This window comes from Neodiprion pinetum, chromosome 3 (assembly GCF_021155775.2).
Source record: "Neodiprion pinetum isolate iyNeoPine1 chromosome 3, iyNeoPine1.2, whole genome shotgun sequence".
Lineage (NCBI taxonomy): Eukaryota > Metazoa > Arthropoda > Insecta > Hymenoptera > Diprionidae > Neodiprion > Neodiprion pinetum.
This window is the reverse complement of record NC_060234.1, coordinates 12395719-12415030: the sequence shown is the minus strand read 5'-3', so window position 1 is coordinate 12415030 and position 19312 is coordinate 12395719. Positions and strand designations below refer to the sequence as shown.

The 19312-nt window shown below is 42.5% G+C and overlaps 1 protein-coding gene across 1 annotated transcript in view; it reads right to left on the bottom strand.

The window, feature by feature from the left end:
- Window positions 1-1200: 1200 nt before the first annotated feature.
- The window catches only part of LOC124214342 (uncharacterized), a 474723-nt gene continuing 456611 nt past the window's right edge, over window positions 1201-19312 (bottom strand). The window contains exon 9 of the mRNA XM_069134347.1: window positions 1201-1508. Within this exon, the coding sequence (XP_068990448.1) occupies window positions 1201-1508 (308 nt within the window). The remainder of the gene's footprint in view (window positions 1509-19312) is intronic.

Genomic DNA, 19312 nt, shown 5'->3' with positions numbered 1-19312 from the left:
TAAGCGAGAGATTTAACAAATAACAGAACGTTTTCAGAATAAACGAGAGACATGCGTAGGCTCGCGATAGTATGATTCGAGGTAATAATTAACACGGTTTTATAATCAATAGGCAGAACAGAAAAAGATATTCGGTACTTAAATTAAGCATTGATCAAGAAAACCATAAAATACGAGAAGCGATTATAAGAAACATGCGAAACACAAAAATTGTAATAGTTATCACATTACCAGAATTATCAGAGATATAACAGAGGCAGGGAATTATTAATTACGAGGTAAATTCAAGGAAACAGGTCAAGTAGAGAATTATTATAAAATATAGAAACTAACAGATAATACGTAGTCTCTAGTTTGCGATAAGTGCGAGAAGAAAGAGAGATAATCTTCGGTACGGTAAAAGATAATTTCGGGATTAAGACAAATAATACTCAAGAGAGCTAATATGCAACATACAACAAACCAAAGAGACTACTGTTTATTCATGAACGAGGAAACTTACGAAGACACTTATTCTATGTGAAAATAACTTGGACCAGGGAATTTAGTTGGGAAAAAGCCGTAAGGCATAAAAAACCCAAATTTATTTATATTTCAACACAAGAACAAAGGTTAGATGAAATCAATTAAATATCGAAGAGGTATGAATATTTAATAACGTGTGAATGATTAAGTGTGGGAATTGGGAGGAGACCGCTCGACTCCACGAGGAAAGTCAGGAGGAGAAAATGCTCGACTCCTACGGACGGGCTCGTCAGCCCGTCGCGTTATATTGTGAGGGACAAGCTCGATCGTATGATTCAGTTGAGAGACAGCGCTCGATCGTATGATTTAGTTGAGAGACAGCGCTCGATCGTATGATTTAGTTGAGAGACAGCGCTCGATCGTATAATTCGTTTGCCAAAGGCAATTGCTTTAAGAAGGTGTATTCGATTTTATATGGGTTTATATGTTTTTTGCTCCGGGACTCCGTGCGTACGATAAAAAGGTTTCGCGATAACTGAAACTTCAGTTGCTACAACAAGAGTCCTTTTTTTTGAAAGAAGACTCTCGCGAGCTAGCAAATGTTATTTGCTTATGTGTGTGTATATATGTGCTGATATACATATATATTTATGTTTTTACTCTTCCTACCCGTTGCGAGGGAAACGAGGAATATTGTGTCAATTTTTGTGTAAAGGTTTGTGAAACGTTTAATATTTAATTCTCGGTTGGGAGCGGACAAAGCTGCGTAATGTTTCTTTTGTACGTTCCGTTTGCCGTCTTTATAGTAGCTACTCGAATGATACCGTCTTTTCCTGGGTGCACTTCGACCACCATACCCAGTCTCCACTGCATGCACGGGATATTCTTGTCGATGATGATGACGATTGTGTCGACTTTGATTTCACCCTTTGACTTATGCCATTTTTGTCGCCTTTGTAATTCATGAAGGTATTCTTGATACCATCTTTTCCAAAAATCTTGGCGAGCCTTCGTGATCAAGTGCCAACTCGAGAGACGATTTTCTGGAACAGATGAAAAATCATTTTCGACTAACATAGTCATAGGACGACCAATCAAAAAGTGAGCCGCCGTAAGTGCAAGGGGATCGTTTGGGTCTGTAGAAATAGAGCAGATAGGTCGCGAATTCAATATGGCCTCTATTTCGATTGTCAAGGTGTTGAATACTTCAAAAGTCAATAATTGGTTGCCTATTGTTCGGTAGAAATGGTGTTTGAAAGACTTGACGGCTGCTTCCCAAATACCCCCAAAATGAGGAGATATAGGAGGGGAAAAGTGCCAAATTATATTCTTTCGGATGGCAAATGTATTCAGATTCTTCTTGAAATCTTCTGAGTTTAAAAGAGCGTACAATTCGCGTAATTTGTTATTTGCACAGACGATATTTGTACCGTTGTCGGAATAAACGTGTTGAGGTATTCCCCTTCGTCCGATAAAACGTTTAAGCGCGCCTAAAAAGCCATCTGTTGTCAAGTCACTCGTTATTTCAATATGAATGGCCTTAATTGACATACATATGAAAATGCACCCGTACGCTTTTACCCGATTGCGATTTGGAAGTTTCTTTTCTTTTATGTAAATGGGACCGAAGAAATCGACCCCTACATGGGTAAAAGCTCCCGTAGCCTTGACACGCGACTCCGGAAGATCTCCCATTCGAGCATGGAGTAAACTCGGTCTATGTCGAATGCAGCGCACGCATCGTCGTACAATCTTTCGAACTTGATTTTTCCCGTCTGTTATCCAAAACCGATGACGTATCGCGCTCAAGGTACCTTGAATTCCGGCGTGAAAGTTCTCATGGTGAATCTTTTTGATAATTAATTCGGTTACATGATGCTGAGGGGGCAACAGAATAGGGCACCGATAATCGTCCGTTACTTCAGCATGTCGTAAGCGTCCACCTACACGAAGTAATCCATACTCGTCTAGAAACGGATTGAGAGAGGAGAGTCGTGAGCCTTTTGCGCTACCGGTCTTTTTTATATATTTTATTTCGTCTTGAAATTGTTCTTGTTGAATAATTTGCAGAATTCGGCGCTCTAATTCGATTTTTTCTTGCACGCAGATATTTTTTTGAACATATGTATTGTTTCGACGTACACGAAGACAAAATGCTAGCACATGTAACATTGTTTCATACGAAGAAACAGTTCGTTGGGCAATTCGACTAAGCAACAGGTGTCTTTTGACCTTGAAATCACAATTTCTAAGTTCTCTGGCCATTGATTTTTTGGTTTTGAAAGCCACGATGGTCCCTTGAACCACGTCGTGTTTTTTAGAAATTCAGAGGAAGTTGTCCTCGCGAAAGTGCATCCGCTGGGTTATCCTTTGTACGCACGTGTCTCCACTCGACCTGATCTCGAAGAGATTGAATTTCGGAAACACGATTTCTTTCGAAAACTTTCAAGGTCTGTGGAGATTTTTGAAGCCATTGTAATACGGTCGTCGAATCTGACCAAAAAATGATTTTATCGAGATGAAATTCGAAGGTCGACCGAACTTCAATGAAAAGTCGCGAAAGAGTTAGAGCGCCGCAAAGTTCCAACCGAGGAATAGTAGTCCCATCTTCATTTCCCTTTAAGGGAGAGACACGAGATTTTGCGCAAGCTAGTCGTACGATCGTTTCGTTATTTTGATTCGTAGAAAGCATATATAAGCATGCTCCATAGCCTATCTTACTTGCGTCACAAAAACCATGAAGCTCAATTCGCGTTGGATCTTTGATTAAAAGCCGTCGTTCTACGGATACATCGCGTATGAGATTCATTTGGCTCGCGAAAGAGGACCAAATAGTAAACAAGTCCTGTGTGACTGATTCGTCCCAATCGATTTTCGCGTTCCAACATTTTTGCATGATGGATTTTGCAGTTAAGATTATTGGGCCTAACAAACCGAGAGGGTCGAAAATTTTAGCGATTTCCGATAAAATGATCCGTTTCGTAATTTTTGTTGTTAAATCAATGGGCTTTGCACTGTAGACAAAAGTGTCACGTTGCGAGTTCGAAGTTACTCCCAACGTTCTCAACACGGTATTTTGCTCCACCGCGCAATCAACTCCGAAAATTTTCTCATTAATGTTGTCGAGAGCGTGTGTATGATTTGACATCCACTGACGTATAATAAATCCGCCGCGTTTCAACAACTCGATGACTTGATCACGTACTTGTAACACTTCTTCGATAGAATTCCCTCCCGTAAGAAAATCGTCGACGTAAAAGTCGCGTTTTAGTACCTTCTGCGCCAGGGGAAAAGTCGCTCCTTCATCATCCGCGAGCTGTTGAATTGTCCGAATAGCTAAATACGGTGCGGACGCAACACCAAACGTCACAGTTGTAACGGTCTTTTCGTTTTCGCGGTTTTTGTAGACTCGGATCCACTCCAATTGCGGAGCCCCTCGCAATTAACGAAAATCTTCCGTAACAATTTTCTTTTATGGTGTTTTATTGTTTTTATTTTAAACGAAATTTCGGACGTTGGTATGACTCAATGACATGTATGGATAAAATTAGAATCGAATACGAGAAGCGAATAAATATCAACAAAAAGAATAAATAAATGTATAAATAAAATAGGGACGGCGGACATCTAGGACGACAACAATTTCATAAAAGTCATACTCATAAAATTATTAATAAAATAGGACAGGTCAGAACGTAGATAAAACTTATCATCAGCGTTATTGAGGATATTCTTCAGATCCTTAATTCCGTGTCCGGCCAATTCGAATTCCCTCGTCCGTCATTCTTGGTGGGCTTTCCTCGATCGGGAATCCGAATGCGTTTTTTGTTTCGTCGGTTGTCTTTCTTCTTTCGTGATGATTCTTTATTGCGAGCGCACTCTGCTGACGATCCTCTCATCCGTCGTCTCCCGCTTCCCGCTCGATCGATTCTCAACCGTCCTCTCTCTTCCACTTCTCGATCGATTCTCTACCGTCGTATCACCGCTTAGGTGAAAGCCCCCCTCCCTACGGACCTACCTATCACTGAGTTCCGTAGTCTCTCTGGCGGCTAAATTCAACTGTTACACAGTGTTCAGCTCATACGCTTTTATTTTATTTTCGTGGTACCAGAAAATACGCTGGTATTTTCTATCGCGAGCGTCAACGAGAACTTGTCGGTACATCTTTGCGATATCAGCTGTGAGCACGTACTCGTACATGCGAAATCGGAGTATATGCTCAAACAATTTATTCCGTATGGTCGGGCCGACCATCAACGCGTCATTTAAAGAAATGCCCCTTTTAGTTTTCGCGGACGCGTTATACACTACCCGTAGTTTTGTCGTTGAGCTTGATTCTTTAATCACAGGATGATGAGGCATATAATATCCTTCTTCAATTGCATTTTCTATTAATGACGTATGCCCAAGAGTTATATACTCTTGCATTACTTTGCTATATTCCGCAAAAAGATTTGAATCCGTTTTGAATCGACGTTCGAGACAATAAAAACGACGCAAAGCTGAAGATCGAGAATTGCCTAGTTCGATATTCTCTTCTCGGAATGGCAAGCGCACTATGTATCGTCCAGCCGTATTGCGCGTTGTATTTTTCCTATAATGTGACTCACACAACGATTCTTGGGAATCTTTTGTTTTTCGTATAAGGCTCTTCGATTACCCAGAACTTGTTCATTTGTGACGTTAACTCGCTATAATTGCACGTCACACGATTCTTTGCATCTTGAGAATTATTTCCTCCCACGATTGCCCAGCCAAGCAAAGTCTTTTGGGCGTAAAGGTCGAAATTTCCTTGGGATAAATTAATCTGACCGATAGACAACAATGATATTGTAGCACCCGAACCTATCAACATATCTATTGGACGGGGTATATTGAATTGCGGATCGGCTAGTGGTAAATCAGGGGGAATGTTGAAGTGTTTTCGCGGGAAGATTTTGTTCGGTGAGAATTCTGCGATTTTCGGAATCATTAGAAAATTCAACGATTTTTGATAATCGCTGTGCAACGATCGGAAGCTAATATCAATACACCCGTTTGATTTCGTTTCCATCTCGTCGATCGCACTGATGGATATCTCACATTTGCGTATAGGTAAATTTAATGACCGCGCGAGTTTTGTTGTGACAAAATGTGCTGTTGCGCATGTATCGAGTAACACTCTTGCTTGAATAAATGTCCCGTTCGCGTTTCTTACACGAACAATCGCACTCATTATCAATTGTGGTTGAAAAGTGTGTGCAGCGGTACTCAAAGCAATGTTGGCTAGTCATGCTTGTTTTTGAGGATTATTCGTGTCTTGATCTTTTTTCTGGTAGGACAACTGTCCCAATTTCGTCGCAGATTCTCCGTGTAAGAGCGTATGGTGATAAACGTTACATCGCTTGCAATGGGTGGCGGTACAACGCCCGGGATGAGCGCGAAGACAATTGCGGCAAAGTCTTGCTGTTTTAATTACGTTCGATCTTAGATTGATCGGTAATTTTTCGAAAATTGGACACTTGAACAACGGGTGAGATTCTTTGCATTTGGGGCAAGAGTCTGAGGTACCCGTGATGAAAGCGCGAACGCCCGACTCGTGTCGTCGATATTTGTTTCCGCTCGAAATTTGATGTCCGCCCCGTTTTATAGCGATACTTCCTCCCCGCCGCGACTCATCTCGTTCAAAGGTGCGAAGTCTAAATATCGTCTCATTAATGAACTGATAAAATTTGTTTAATTCCGGTAGCTCGTCCAGGCTCAAAGACTCTTCCCATTTTCTATGAATATGCACTGGCAATGCCCTTTCTAATATTCTGATGATGACTCTCTCGTCTGGCTCTACTTGCAAAGATTGTAACATGCTCATGTGTTGTCTCATGTCGTCAATTAACTTTGACAAATTAGTCGAAGTGGCGTTGTCAATAGTCAAAATGTTTAATATGGCATCGAGATGCTTGGATACGAGCACACGTTTGCGGTCATAAGAATCGGTCAAAAGTTTCCACGCGTTCTCGTAATGTTCCGCGCTAAGATCGTAGATTCATAATTTGTTGAGAGCTTCTCCTTGTAACGCGTTTCTCAAGTAAGTGAACTTTATGACGTTATCTATGTCAGTACGCGACTCTACCATAGACTTGAAAGTATTCTTGAACGATAGCCACTTGTCGTGATTTCTATCGAATTTCGGAATTTCGGCCGCTGGTAATTTCAACAATCTCTGTCTCTCCATGAACGTTGAATTTCCGATAGGCGCGGTAATATTATTTTCGGCGTTAGCTACTTGCATCGTTTGAATTCGGCTCGCGACCCGGTAATATTTGTCTCTGAGACTGTCAATCTCTTGTATTTGTACGCTATCGGCATCGAGAATAGCGAGTTCGTCATGGTGTTCTTCATACGCGTGAAATAAAACAGTAATTCTTTCTAAGCGAAGTTTTGCATTTACGTAATCAATCTCCGCTTATTCGAGCCCGTTGGTCAATATATTCAATTGTTCGTTAAGGCCTTTGCCTTTTTGAACGATAAGGGCAACCTTTTTCGCGTCTCGACTCATTTTTTATCAAGGAAAATATAATATTACAATCAAATTAAATGAAACTGGTAAAAATGTAACAAGGAAAAACTGAACGTATTCTTTCAACGAGGTATGAAGCGCGTAACGATAATCTTCAAACTTGTTATCACAAGGAGTGTCCAATTGTGTTCACTTATCTTTTTTGATCGAAGTTATCCGTGGTGAATGCTGCTGGTGGAGACTGGGCGGCTGTTGTATCGTGATAATGTAGTCCAAAACGTTGACAAAGCAGAATTATAATCCAATGGGAAATGCTGACCGAGCTTCACAGGATGTACTGCCACAAATTCGATGAGACAAGCTCGATCGTATGATTCAGTTGAGAGACAGCGCTCGTTCGTATGATTTAGTTGAGAGACAGCGCTCGATCGTATAATTCGTTTGCCAAAGGCAATTGCTTTAAGAAGGTGTATTCGATTTTATATGGGTTTATATGTTTTTTGCTCCGGGACTCCGTGCGTACGATAAAAAGGTTTCGCGATAACTGAAACTTCAGTTGCTACAACAAGAGTCCTTTTTTTGAAAGAAGACTCTCGCGAGCTAGCAGATGTTATTTGTTTATGTGTGCGTTGTAACCAATATTTTTATAACGTTGAGGGTAGAACGATAGAACGATAATTGGTTACCCTACGGCGCAGTCACTAACCTGAATAATTAGATAGAGAGAGAGATACTAAGGGAGAAAGATACGATTGTTGGGCGCCAGACGCACATGCGTCAAAAATAGATAATTAGAGAAAAAGACAGAGGTAAAGGTAAAGGTAATAGATAAAGGTAAGGTCAGGTTCTACGACGGTTTTGCACAGTTCGCTCAGAGAGACAAGATAATGGTAGAGGGGCGGAGTCGAATCCAATAGATAAAATAAGAAACAGGTGAAGCAGGAATAATGTCAAATATATTAAGCAAGAAGCGATAAGTTTAATGACAAGCAAGCAGCTGAAGAGATTGAGATACAATTACGATAAATGCGATAATTAACAATATTTACAGCCAGAGAAAGGTTAAGCGAGAGAGTTAACAAATAACGGAACGTTTTTCGAATAAGCGGGAAATATGCGCAAGCTCACGATACTAAAGGTAATGATTAACACGGTTTTATGATAGATGGGCAGAACAGAAAAAGATATACTGTACTTAAATTAAGCGGTAAGCAAATAATTCATAAAATATGAGAAGCGATTATAAACACATGCGAAATACAACAATTGTAATAGTTATCACATTACCAGAATGATCAGAAATAGGCAGGCAGGGAATTATGAATTACAAGGTAAATTCAAGCGACAGGTCAAATAGAAAATTATTATAAGATATAGAGAATAACAGATAATACGTAGTCTCTAGTTTGCGGTAAGTGCGAGAGAAAGAGAGATAATATTCGGTACGATAAAAGGTAATTCAAGATAAGGCAAACAATATTCAAGATAATTAATATGCAACGTACGGCAAACCAAATAGACTACGGACAACTACGATCAGCGATATTAGCGAAAAAAATAGTGAAAAAGATGTTATGCGATACGGCACAATACTCCAATGTCAAATGAACGACGAGCGGGACCGCGCAGCGATGTAAGATCGCTCCCGCGGTACACTCACTAAGATACGATAATCAACGGTAATAGGTAAAGAGACAGATATAACTAATCAGAGAAAATATAACAAAATAGCAATGCTCAATAGCTAAGATAAAAATTGATCCTTCAACGGAACGCGCTGCTAGACAGCGATTTTAGACATTCAAATATTCCAGAAGAGAAAGATAATAAAATAAGCAATAGTCACTACAATGCGTAAGTAATAGTCAACTAGTCGCGAAGTTACTTGCAATAAGACAGAGAAAGGGACAAGATAAGAGATAAGAGAGAATAAGGTACGAGCCCAGGTGGCTCAAGCAGACCAACTGCAAGATAAAGAGAAAAGATACGAGCCCAATTGGCTCAAGCAGACCAACTGCAAGGTAAAGAGAGAAAGAGATAAAGATAAAGGTACGATATATTGCAAGTAATCTCGTGGCTTCACAAAATAGAAAAGGAACCTCACTTACATGAAAGAAGGTAGAAACTGGTATAGAATACGATATAGATGCGATAATGATACGAGAAACTTTCTAACGAGAACACGTCTGTTTACTGCGAAAACTGAACGTAGAGTGACGAGATGAGCGATGATCCTGATTTTCGTCGAGCTGCTGTCACGTGATTCTTCCTAAAATTTGCGGTATTCTAATTGGACCAGCAGGTCGCGTGGCCTGGTCCACGGATAGGCGGCGATAATCCCTCGCCGCTTGTTTTTCTTTTCCCTCGACGACAGGTATCGAGGTATCGGGACGTCGGAAGGTGGTTAGAGATGTTTTCCTTCAGCTATGCGGTATCGTTGGTGAGAGGGGGGGGGGGGGGGGGGTCGTACCGCTCATGTGTTGCGATATTGAGGTGTGCGGCAATATTACGTCACCGGTCCTTTGGACTTGCGATCGACTGTAACTCACTCCTTGCTTTACTGGTACTCCCCGTTGTAGCTATTTCGTCGGTGCTGCATCCCGGCCCTCGCTCATTGAAGCCCTCATGCCGGAAGGATCTGGTGGTGATGGCCCTCAACCCGGATCCCCACACTAGATCCACCAGATCCACGTGGTCAGCATATCATTAGCCTATTCCACGCCGCAGTCCTTCGATAGGACGGTTCGTGAAGAGAAAACGGTCCTCTATTGGATAGTCAACGACTTAGTAGATGTTAGGGTCGGTTCAGCTCCAGGCTGATAAGTATCGTCGACGGGAGGCTTTGTTGTGTTTTTGACGCACAGCCCTGTACGCCGCCTGACGATGCATCCGAGCGGTAGAAGCATTCGTTCGTTGTTCGGCTCCTGGCCGATAAGTCTCAAATGGTTGGAGGTGCTGTTTGTGCATCACGCACGACCCTGTTCGACAACTAGATAGGCATCCATCGGGAGTGGTTTCAGCGGTATTCGTTCGTCTGTAGTCGGTGGTGGTCGATGTTGAGCTGGTACGTGACCCCTGTCAGGCAGTGTCCTGGTATCCTGACGCGAAGGTCTCGCGGATGGTTCTCGTAGAGCATTACAGAATTAGAAAATAGCATACAATTAGCTTAGTAAAGAGAATTCAACTTAAAGATAATTAGTCGTTCCTTTTTGGAGTATTGGCCTCAGACGTGCTTTCGTTATTTTTAGCGATATCTGCACCTAGGGAAATGCGATAATTAAACAAAGTGACGGGGTACAAAATACCACGTCACCGTGTATATATGTGCTGATATACATATATATTTATGTTTCTACTCTTCCTACGGAAAATATTATGTTTACATATTATGTTAACATATTATGCGCTGTCTCTCAACTGAATCATACGATCGAGCTTGTCTCTCACAATATAACGCGACGGGCTGACGAGCCCGTCCGTAGGAGTCGAGCATTTTCTCCTCCTGACTTTCCTCGTGGAGTCGAGCGGTCTCCTCCCAATTCCCACACTTAATCATTCACACGTTATTAAATATTCATACCTCTTCGATATTTAATTGATTTCATCTAACCTTTGTTCTTGAGTTGAAATATTAATAAATTTGGGTTTTTTATGCACTAAGGACAACTACGATCAGCGGTATTAGCGAAGAAAATAATGAAAAAGATGTTATTCGATACGGCGCAATACTCCAAAGTCAAAAGAACGGCGAGCGGGACCGCGCGGCGATGTAAGTGCCACGTGCGGAGCGGTCTCGCACGCGACGACTTCACCCTCTTTGTTCTTACCGAGGTTTATATTTAATTTTTAGGTGGGTTGGTAGGTGAACGTCCTCTACAGGGCGTTCCGTGGGAAATGGTTTGGAGGATTTCAATTATATTGCACCAATATTTTGAAGGAAGCAAGTAGAAATGTTTAATGAATCAACTAAAAGCAGCAAGGTTCTAGACAAGGAAGCTTACACTATGTTCTTATACTACTCACGTTCTCTCTCTCTCGCACTTAGTCTTCGGTGGTTCAGCTCCGAATTCGCAGAACGGCTCACGCTTTCACACTCACATTCAATTAAGACTACACAACTTGATTCAGTTCGTGGCACAGCTTCCTACACTTAAAGTCTAACTTCGAAGGCTAACGTCGCGACGCGAGACGCTTGGATCACCGCGTGTAGATTTAAAGGAATGCTCTCTCTAATCGTCGGAGACCCAAGACTTATAACTCTATACTCGACAGCTTTGAAGGAGCCTGTTTCCGTTGACGTTGGTTTGATCCTGTCTCTAGCGGGACTGACTTCGCTCGCTCGTCCAACACCCCTTGGAACGTCGGGCGGCGAGCGAGTTTCCGCTGAATTCACAATTTCGAACAAAGGCTCGCCTCGCAACAGTCATTCTCGAAGCGCGTGATTTCGCGCTCGCCTCATCCCGGTGTTGGTTACACCCGGGATCTGGCGGGCGCGAAGACGCTGACGTTGCTGGCTGTCCAACTACGCCGTTGCGCTTGGCTACTCCACGAACTGGTTATAATAAAATATTTTGTATGGACTAACTAAAACTATGCTTCCTTGTTTCTAAAGATAATAATAATATATAAAATAATAATCGATATAATCGGTAATATATTACAGTTTTGAGTAAATATGCGGCGCTCGTGACATAAGATCGCTCACGCGGTACACTCACTAAGATAAATTAATCAAAGATAATAAGTAAAGAAACAGTTATGAATTAATCAGAAGAAGTATAATGAAATAGTAATGCTCAATAGCCAAGATAAGAATTGACAATTTAACAGAACACGCTGCTATACAGCGATATTAGATATTTAGGTATTCTCGAAGAGAGAGATAGTAAAATAACGCAATAGTCACTAACAATGCGTAAGTAAGAGTCAACCAGCCTCGAAGTTACTTGCAATAAGAAATAGAAAGTGATAAGATAAGAAATAGTAGAGAATGAGGTACGAGCCCAGGTGGCTCACGCAGACCAACTGCAAGAGAGAGAGAGAGAGAGAGAGAGAGAGAGAGAGAGAGAGAGAGAGAGAGAGAGAGAGAGAGAGAGAGAGAGAGAGAGAGAGAGAGAGAGAGAGAGAGAGAGAGAGAGAGAGAGAGAGAGAGAGAGAGAGAGAGAGAGAGAGAGAGAGAGAGAGAGAGAGAGAGAGAGAGAGAGAGAGAGAGAGAGAGAGAGAGAGAGAGAGAGAGAGAGAGAGAGAGAGAGAATGAATGAATGAATGAATGAATGAATAAGTTTTATCATGCCCTGGAGAAAAGACTCCGTGGGCAATGCGTACATGAAAATAGAGCAAATATAATCTAATGAAATATAATGTAATAAAACTTAACCTAAGAGCTTAAAACTAAGAAAACTAAGAAAACTAAGAAAAAGCGTGCAGAATCAAGATGCGGAGAAACCGCGAGCACAAAAGTGTAAATAAAACATAGAAATAGTGCAAAGAAGAAGAAAAAGAATAAAAGGAAAGAAAAGAAAAGAAAAGGAGAGTGGCCAGCAAGCCGATTCACCGCACGCAATGAGTGCAACCGAATATATTAAAGTTGCGAAGCCAACAAATGCGTCCGCAGATCTCTCTTGAAGGTGGAGAGACACTGCAGAGTTGTGATGCTAGGAGGAAGGGAATGCCAGAAATAAGATGCAGAGAGAACGAAGGAATTGCGTAATGTGGAGGTACGATGCAAGGGGATGGAAAATGTTGGTGTAGAGTGGAGACGAGTTGGACGAGTTGATGTGGGAGCAAAAGAGAAGAGGTCGTAGATGTAGGAAGGGACATTTAATTTGAGAAGCTTGAAAATAAGGATGCCCATAAAGTACTTTCTGCGATTAGAAACCGTAAGCCAAGATAAGCTATTGCGATATGGGGATATATAGATGTCACGACGTACGTTGACAATGAAGCGAATACAGTTATTGATTAATCATTCCAATATCAGGTTCTGTTCACCCGTTAAATCGATATAGGCGAGGCAACAATAATCAATAAGAGGAAAAACAAGTGCAGTTATAAGCATGATGCGCAATTTCTTCGATAGAAGATTCTTATTATATTTCAGGCGAAAGAGAGTGAAGTTCACCTTGGACGAAATGTGCAAAATGTGCTTGTGCCACGAGAGGTTGAATTGCATAATGATGCCCAGGTTGCGTGCGTGCGAGACATAGGGAAGCTCATTCCCCCTGACTCGAATGCGAGGGAGAGTCGTAAAATCAATTTGATTATTGTAAGCACCAGTACCCAAAATCATAACCTTCGACTTCGCAAGGTTTAACATGAGTTCATTCACCACAGCATAATCGAAGATATAATTCACGTCGAGAGTCAGATCGGATAGAGCACGAGCCAGGTCACTGGGGTAGCAGGTAAGATAAATCTGTGTATCATCCGCATAAGTGAGGTATTGGGTATAGTTCAGACCAATTCCAATATCACGGATGAAGATTGAAAAAAGAAGAGGACCAAGAACCGATCCCTGTGGAACACCCATATTGGTGGAGAACCAGGAGGAAACAGTTCCCCTGTCATCAACAACTGCTTGCGATCGCTTAGATAAATATGAGAAGAACCAGGCAAGCACTCCATCCGAGCAACCCAAGAGACGAAGTTTACGTAGAAGTAGGTGATGTGGAACCATGTCAAACGCCTTGCTAAAATCAAAGAGAACAAGCACCGTTAGTTTTCTGTCATCAACTGCCTGTCTGATGTCTTGGTTAAGCTTAAGCAGAGTAGTCAACGTGCTGTAACCCTTCCTGAAGCCCGACTGAAAGGGATTGGTAAGATCATTAACCTGAAGAAAGTCAGTAACCTGACCGAAAACAATTCGCTCCAGGGCCTTAGAGAGCTCGCAGAGGTTCGCGACTGGTCTAGTGTCAGATGGGGACGACGGAGGAACAGTTTTAAGGATCGGACGAATGAAGGCACATTTCCATAAAGACGGGAAATGTGACAGACGGAGACTAGCAATGAACATGTCCAGAAGGCTGTTAAAAAGAAGCGGGACAGCTTTATTAATCGCATAATTGGAAAGTAAGTCAGGGCCCTGGGATAATGAGGAAGAGTGGGGAACAAACAAAACTGACGACAGTGACTCAGCGGTTATCTCGACAAACTCGAACACAGGTTGAGAGGGAGACAGTGGGCGGAGACATAGGGAAGATAGAGAATCTCGATGGGGAAAATCAGAGGTTGAGACAGCGGAATAAAACTGATTAAGGCTATCAGGAGAAAAAAAGGAAAAAGGGGAAGATCCCCTAGCTCCAGTGAGACCAAGAGACGACAGCTCCCTCTAAATTCCAGACGGATCAGAGATCGACGAGATGCGTTAGCAGTAGAAATTATCTTTAGCGATACGTAATTCACTACAAAGGGCATTGCGATATTGACGGTAGACGGCCATGGACAGCAAATCACCCGTACGCCTAGCTCGATTATAAAGCGAATTTCTATGCTTAATTTTAGATCCGACTCGGACTGGAGAATTATAATCTCAGGACAGCCTTCTCTCCGAACCTTGACAACACCCCGATTAGCCCAAACATAGCTTAGGTTGAGTTCATGAGCTCTAGATTTAGCTAACAGCAAGAGCTTATGGATATTTGTTGGAAGCAATTCATTAATATAGATACGGTCATCACAGTTCAGAGAGAAGATGTCACGGACGGTAAGGACCCTTCTAGCTGAAACTATTTCGAGGACGAAGTCGCGAGCGGCCGATGATTTCAGGCGAACCACCAGCGATCTCTTGGACACAGTGCTCGAAGTGGAATCACGAACGTGAGGATTGTTGGGCTGGCCCGTTTTCGGTTTCATAACGCGTGAATCCAGAACATCGCCTAAGAGCTGAGAGACGCCCAGAAAGGAAAAGATAGCACTCACAATCTCAGAGTCGGATAGGGAGAGCTCCAATGGTAGACCGCGAACAACAAATTCCGTTGTCGTAGATAAAGCTGGTGCAGCAGATGACCGAGACAAGGATGAAGTCGAGCCAATGAAGGAGGCCATCTCCTGTGTGACTGCGGATATTTCTTCGACGTGTCGTTGTTTCATCGAAGTGATCTCTTCGGCCGACTCGAGAGCTTGGCATTCAATACCCGCAACTCTCGACAAGATATTACTCTGACCAGCAGACAAGCCAGCAACATCCTCACGAATGGTGGACATTGTTTGAACAACTTCGGCGACCGTGCCTCGAATATCCCCATACTGCTGCATCATGTCGAGTTTCAAGGTCTCAATTTTTTGCTCAAGTTTAGCATCGAAGGCAATTGTAAGGTCAATTTTAAGTTTATCGATTTTTTTATCGAGTTTGGAGTCAAGGGCCACAGCATTAGCCTGTAGCTGGCACATCACATCGTCGATCGTAAAGCGACGTGCAGCAGTAGACGCTGCAGTCGCAGTGGTGGCCATTGCAGTTGCAGTAGTTGGCGCTGCAGCCGCTTGCATCAAAGTGGGAAGCTCCAGATTCAAACGGTCAGGTGATAATGGGGGCGAACGCTCGAGTGTGGTCGACCGACGTCGTATGCATTGTTCGCATTTGAATTCCGAGGGGTCGAATTTGTATGCAGATTTAACGCATGAAAGGTGAAAGTCGCGCGAACAAACACCCGTACAAGAAGCAGAAGGCTCTTTGCGTTTGATAGCGCCATTGCAGATCGCACAATTAGGAGCCATGGTAATGTGAAATGAGAAAAATACTCAATCGATCAATCAGCGATCGATAAAAGTGTTCGCAAGTAGGTGATTTGAATTCTTGTAGTGCCAGATGATAAGAGAAACATCCGATAACCGACAGAGCTCGTTATCGATAATTGCTCGTAAAATGAATCCCAGCAGATGACGTCACGGTCTCACTCAGTGTGGCCCAAGTGATAGAAGGATCCCGACAGATGGCGCCACCAGTCCACAATGGAGAAAAGGCGAGATTGACAGATGAGCAAAAAAGCCCGCCAACGAGCAACCCAAAGATTGAGGTTAGGAAAACCGTTGAATCCAAAATCGAAAAGCGCCGTGCAGAGGAAGAAAAAATGCCAATTTCAAGAGTGCAGTTTGAAAAAGGCAGAAAAAGAGCATGCCATACAATCTGTAACCAAAAAGCCTGGAGGCAAAAAGCGGCAGAATTTGAGCTTGAAAGACGAGCCGAAGAGACACACAACAGGCTGTACTCACAGAGAGAGTACCCTAAGGACAACACAATATAGAAAATATTTAAATCAAATTTGCGCTTATTCAATAGAATTAAACAGTATTACTGGCCAAATATTCCCTAAGTTTTAGCCTGAAGACATTTACGGAGAGAATTGAGGTAGGCAATGTGTTCCAGAGGACACAAGCCGATACAAGAAACGATCTTTGGTATACAGTTGTTCGGTGTAAAGGAACAAACAGATCCTTTGGGTCACCTCTACTTAATCGGTGACGTATTGCTGACAAGAAAACCAACTCATCAGAGATATAACTAGGTGACCCGAGACTCATAGTATTGAACAGAAAAGTTCCCAACAGGTACTTGCGCCTATCAGCCAAATCAAGCCATCCAAGCATACGGTAGTATGGGCTGATATGCTCAGATTTGTGCACATCAAATACGAATCGCACGCAAGAATTGAGGGCGCGCTTTAGCTTAAGCTCCAGACCAGCTGTTAAATCGCAATAAACTAATGCACAGTAGTCGAAGATAGGTAAAATTAGCGAGTTTACCAACGAGGACCGCAGGCGAGTTGGCAGAAGTTCTTTATTGGATTTTAATTGCCAAAGAGTATTATGCACTCTCCGCGAGATAAACAGCACGTGTTCCGACCAAGTCAGAGTATTGTTAATGATAACACCCAGATTCTTGGCCTGGACAACGTACGGGATAACCTCATCTTTAACCCGGATAGGAGGAACATACGATGATTCAATTGAGCTGCGGTACCGAGCACTGCTAATTATGAGTGCTTTCGTTTTAGAGACGTCCTCGGTAACTCTCTCCACAGCCTGAGGAAGCTCATCAGGATAACAATGTAAGTATATCTGTAAGTCATCCGCATACATCATATGCTTACAGTGTTTCAGCGCGAGGGGCATATCCTTAATAAAAATAGAGAAGAGGAGAGGCCCTAGAACAGTACCCTGAGGTACACCGCATGAGACATCTTGCCATGAACAGAGATTGCCGTCATGTCCTACAGTAGCCTGTTTTCTGTCGCATAGATAAGAGAGAAACCAATTCAAGGCCGAGCTAGATAATCCAAGGTCCGCAAGCTTAGTGACAAGGAGTGGATGGTTTACCATATCGAAAGCTTTTCTTAAATCGAAGAGGACAAGCACTGTGCATTTCCTATCATCGATGGCACGCCTTATATCGTCAGTGACCCTAATAAGTGCAGACTGCGCACTATACCCCTTCCTGAATCCCGATTGGTACGGATCACGATGACCATAAAGGTCAAGATAATCAGAAACTTGGTCGAAGACTATTCGTTCGAGCGATTTGGAAAGTGAGCAGCCAATGGATATAGGCCGAAAGTCCTGCTTACTACCAGGGTGTTTAATCTTCGGAACAGGCCGAACAAGCGAGCTTTTCCAGAGTGTGGGATAGACACTGTTTGTCAACGAGAAGTTAAATATATCAAGTATAGGAAGGAGTATAGCAGGCATGCATAGTTTCAGAAAGGCAAGTGGAATAGCATCAATGCCCTTAGCATTAGATTTTGACTTGAACAAATTACGCATAAGACATTCCGTAGTTACTGACTTGAAATAAAAGTTACCGTCTCTGAAGGGTACAAGGCGCGACGTCATTGTAGCTAGTTTATCCACAGTGCTGGCATGCCTGTCGCGTTCAAAAGGTTCAGCGAAAAAGTTGTTCAGGTCTTCTAGAGATATATTCCCAGGCACATTGTCTTCATTCGATTTGGCTATTCCAATACTCCGAAGTTCGCGCCATATTGACTTCTGATCTTTGAGTCCTCTAAACTTCGACATGTAGTGTTTGCTTTTTGCAGCTAAAATCATGGCTTTGACACGACCACGCAGGACTCGGTATTTATCTCTGACGACAAGTGATCTAGTTCTCCGGAATGCTTTGTAGAGAGCGTCCCGCTCACTCATGAGCGTCTTAATATTGTTATCCAGCCAAGGAGCTGGAGGACGCCTTAGCTGGGCTTTACGAACTGGAGCATGTTTATTTATTGTCTCTAGTACGAAAGTATTTAGTAGGTCAACTTTGGCGTCAATCGAGGTAGCAGTAAATACCTGCGACCAGTCGCAGGCTTCAATGTCAAGTTTAAAGGCTTGGGAGTTAAGGAGCTTGAAGCCTCTATATATGATTTCGCGTGGTTCAATCTTATCAGAAATAAACAGAAAACTGACACTAATCAGGTCATGACTTGATAAAAAGGCAACAGGTAATTGTGAATAACCCGAGACTTTGGAGAGGTCATTAACCGCGCAGACGTCAAGCCATGTACTGCTTGTAGCAGTGTGATGCGTCGGGCAGTAAGGAACAATATCCATACTCACACTTGAAAAAAATGACTTAAGATTATTAGCATCAAAGCTATTCGAACACAAGTCTGCATTAAAGTCACCCATGACAATAATACTTTTATAGGCTTGACTGTACTGCAGGAAAGCTTCCTCAAAGTGTGACATGTAACCAATCTTAGGCGGACGATACACTACGCTGAAGGCCAACTTAGACCTACATGCGCTGGAAATTTCAGCAATTAAAAACTCCGGCCTTGCAGAATAGGCAGAAAAGGAGCATACAAGAACTTTCGCCTTCAATGATCTATGTACTGTGACGTGGATTTTTCTGCACCTCGGTTACTCGGAGCAAATAACCGGGAACTTACCGCGTGCACAATAATTTGGCGTCCGGCGAGGTATCCTTGATCTGAAACAATGTCGCGAAGTTTGTTGGGCGCCTGGCGTGATCAACACGCCTCGAAATCGATAATACGACACACCGCGACCATATGCTCGGTAGCTCAGTACCGCGGAGAGGGGAGGGGTAAATTTTGGGTCGAGAGAATTGCAACACAGGTACGCCAACGCGTGATGTGGCTAAATTACTATAAAATTCCAATGGTATATTTCTCCTCAGCGATAATACAAAAACAAAAGAAATAAAAAAAAAAATAAAAAGGAATGATAATACGACCACGCAAGTCGTCCTTCACGATTCCAAATACAACGTTACTTTGATCTAAACTAAATAAGAAAGGTAGAAATACTCCAAATAAAATAAAAATAAAAAAAAATAATAACAAACAAAAAAAAAGGTGAATAAATCTAGGAGACCTCTACGGCCTACGGGCGCTAGTC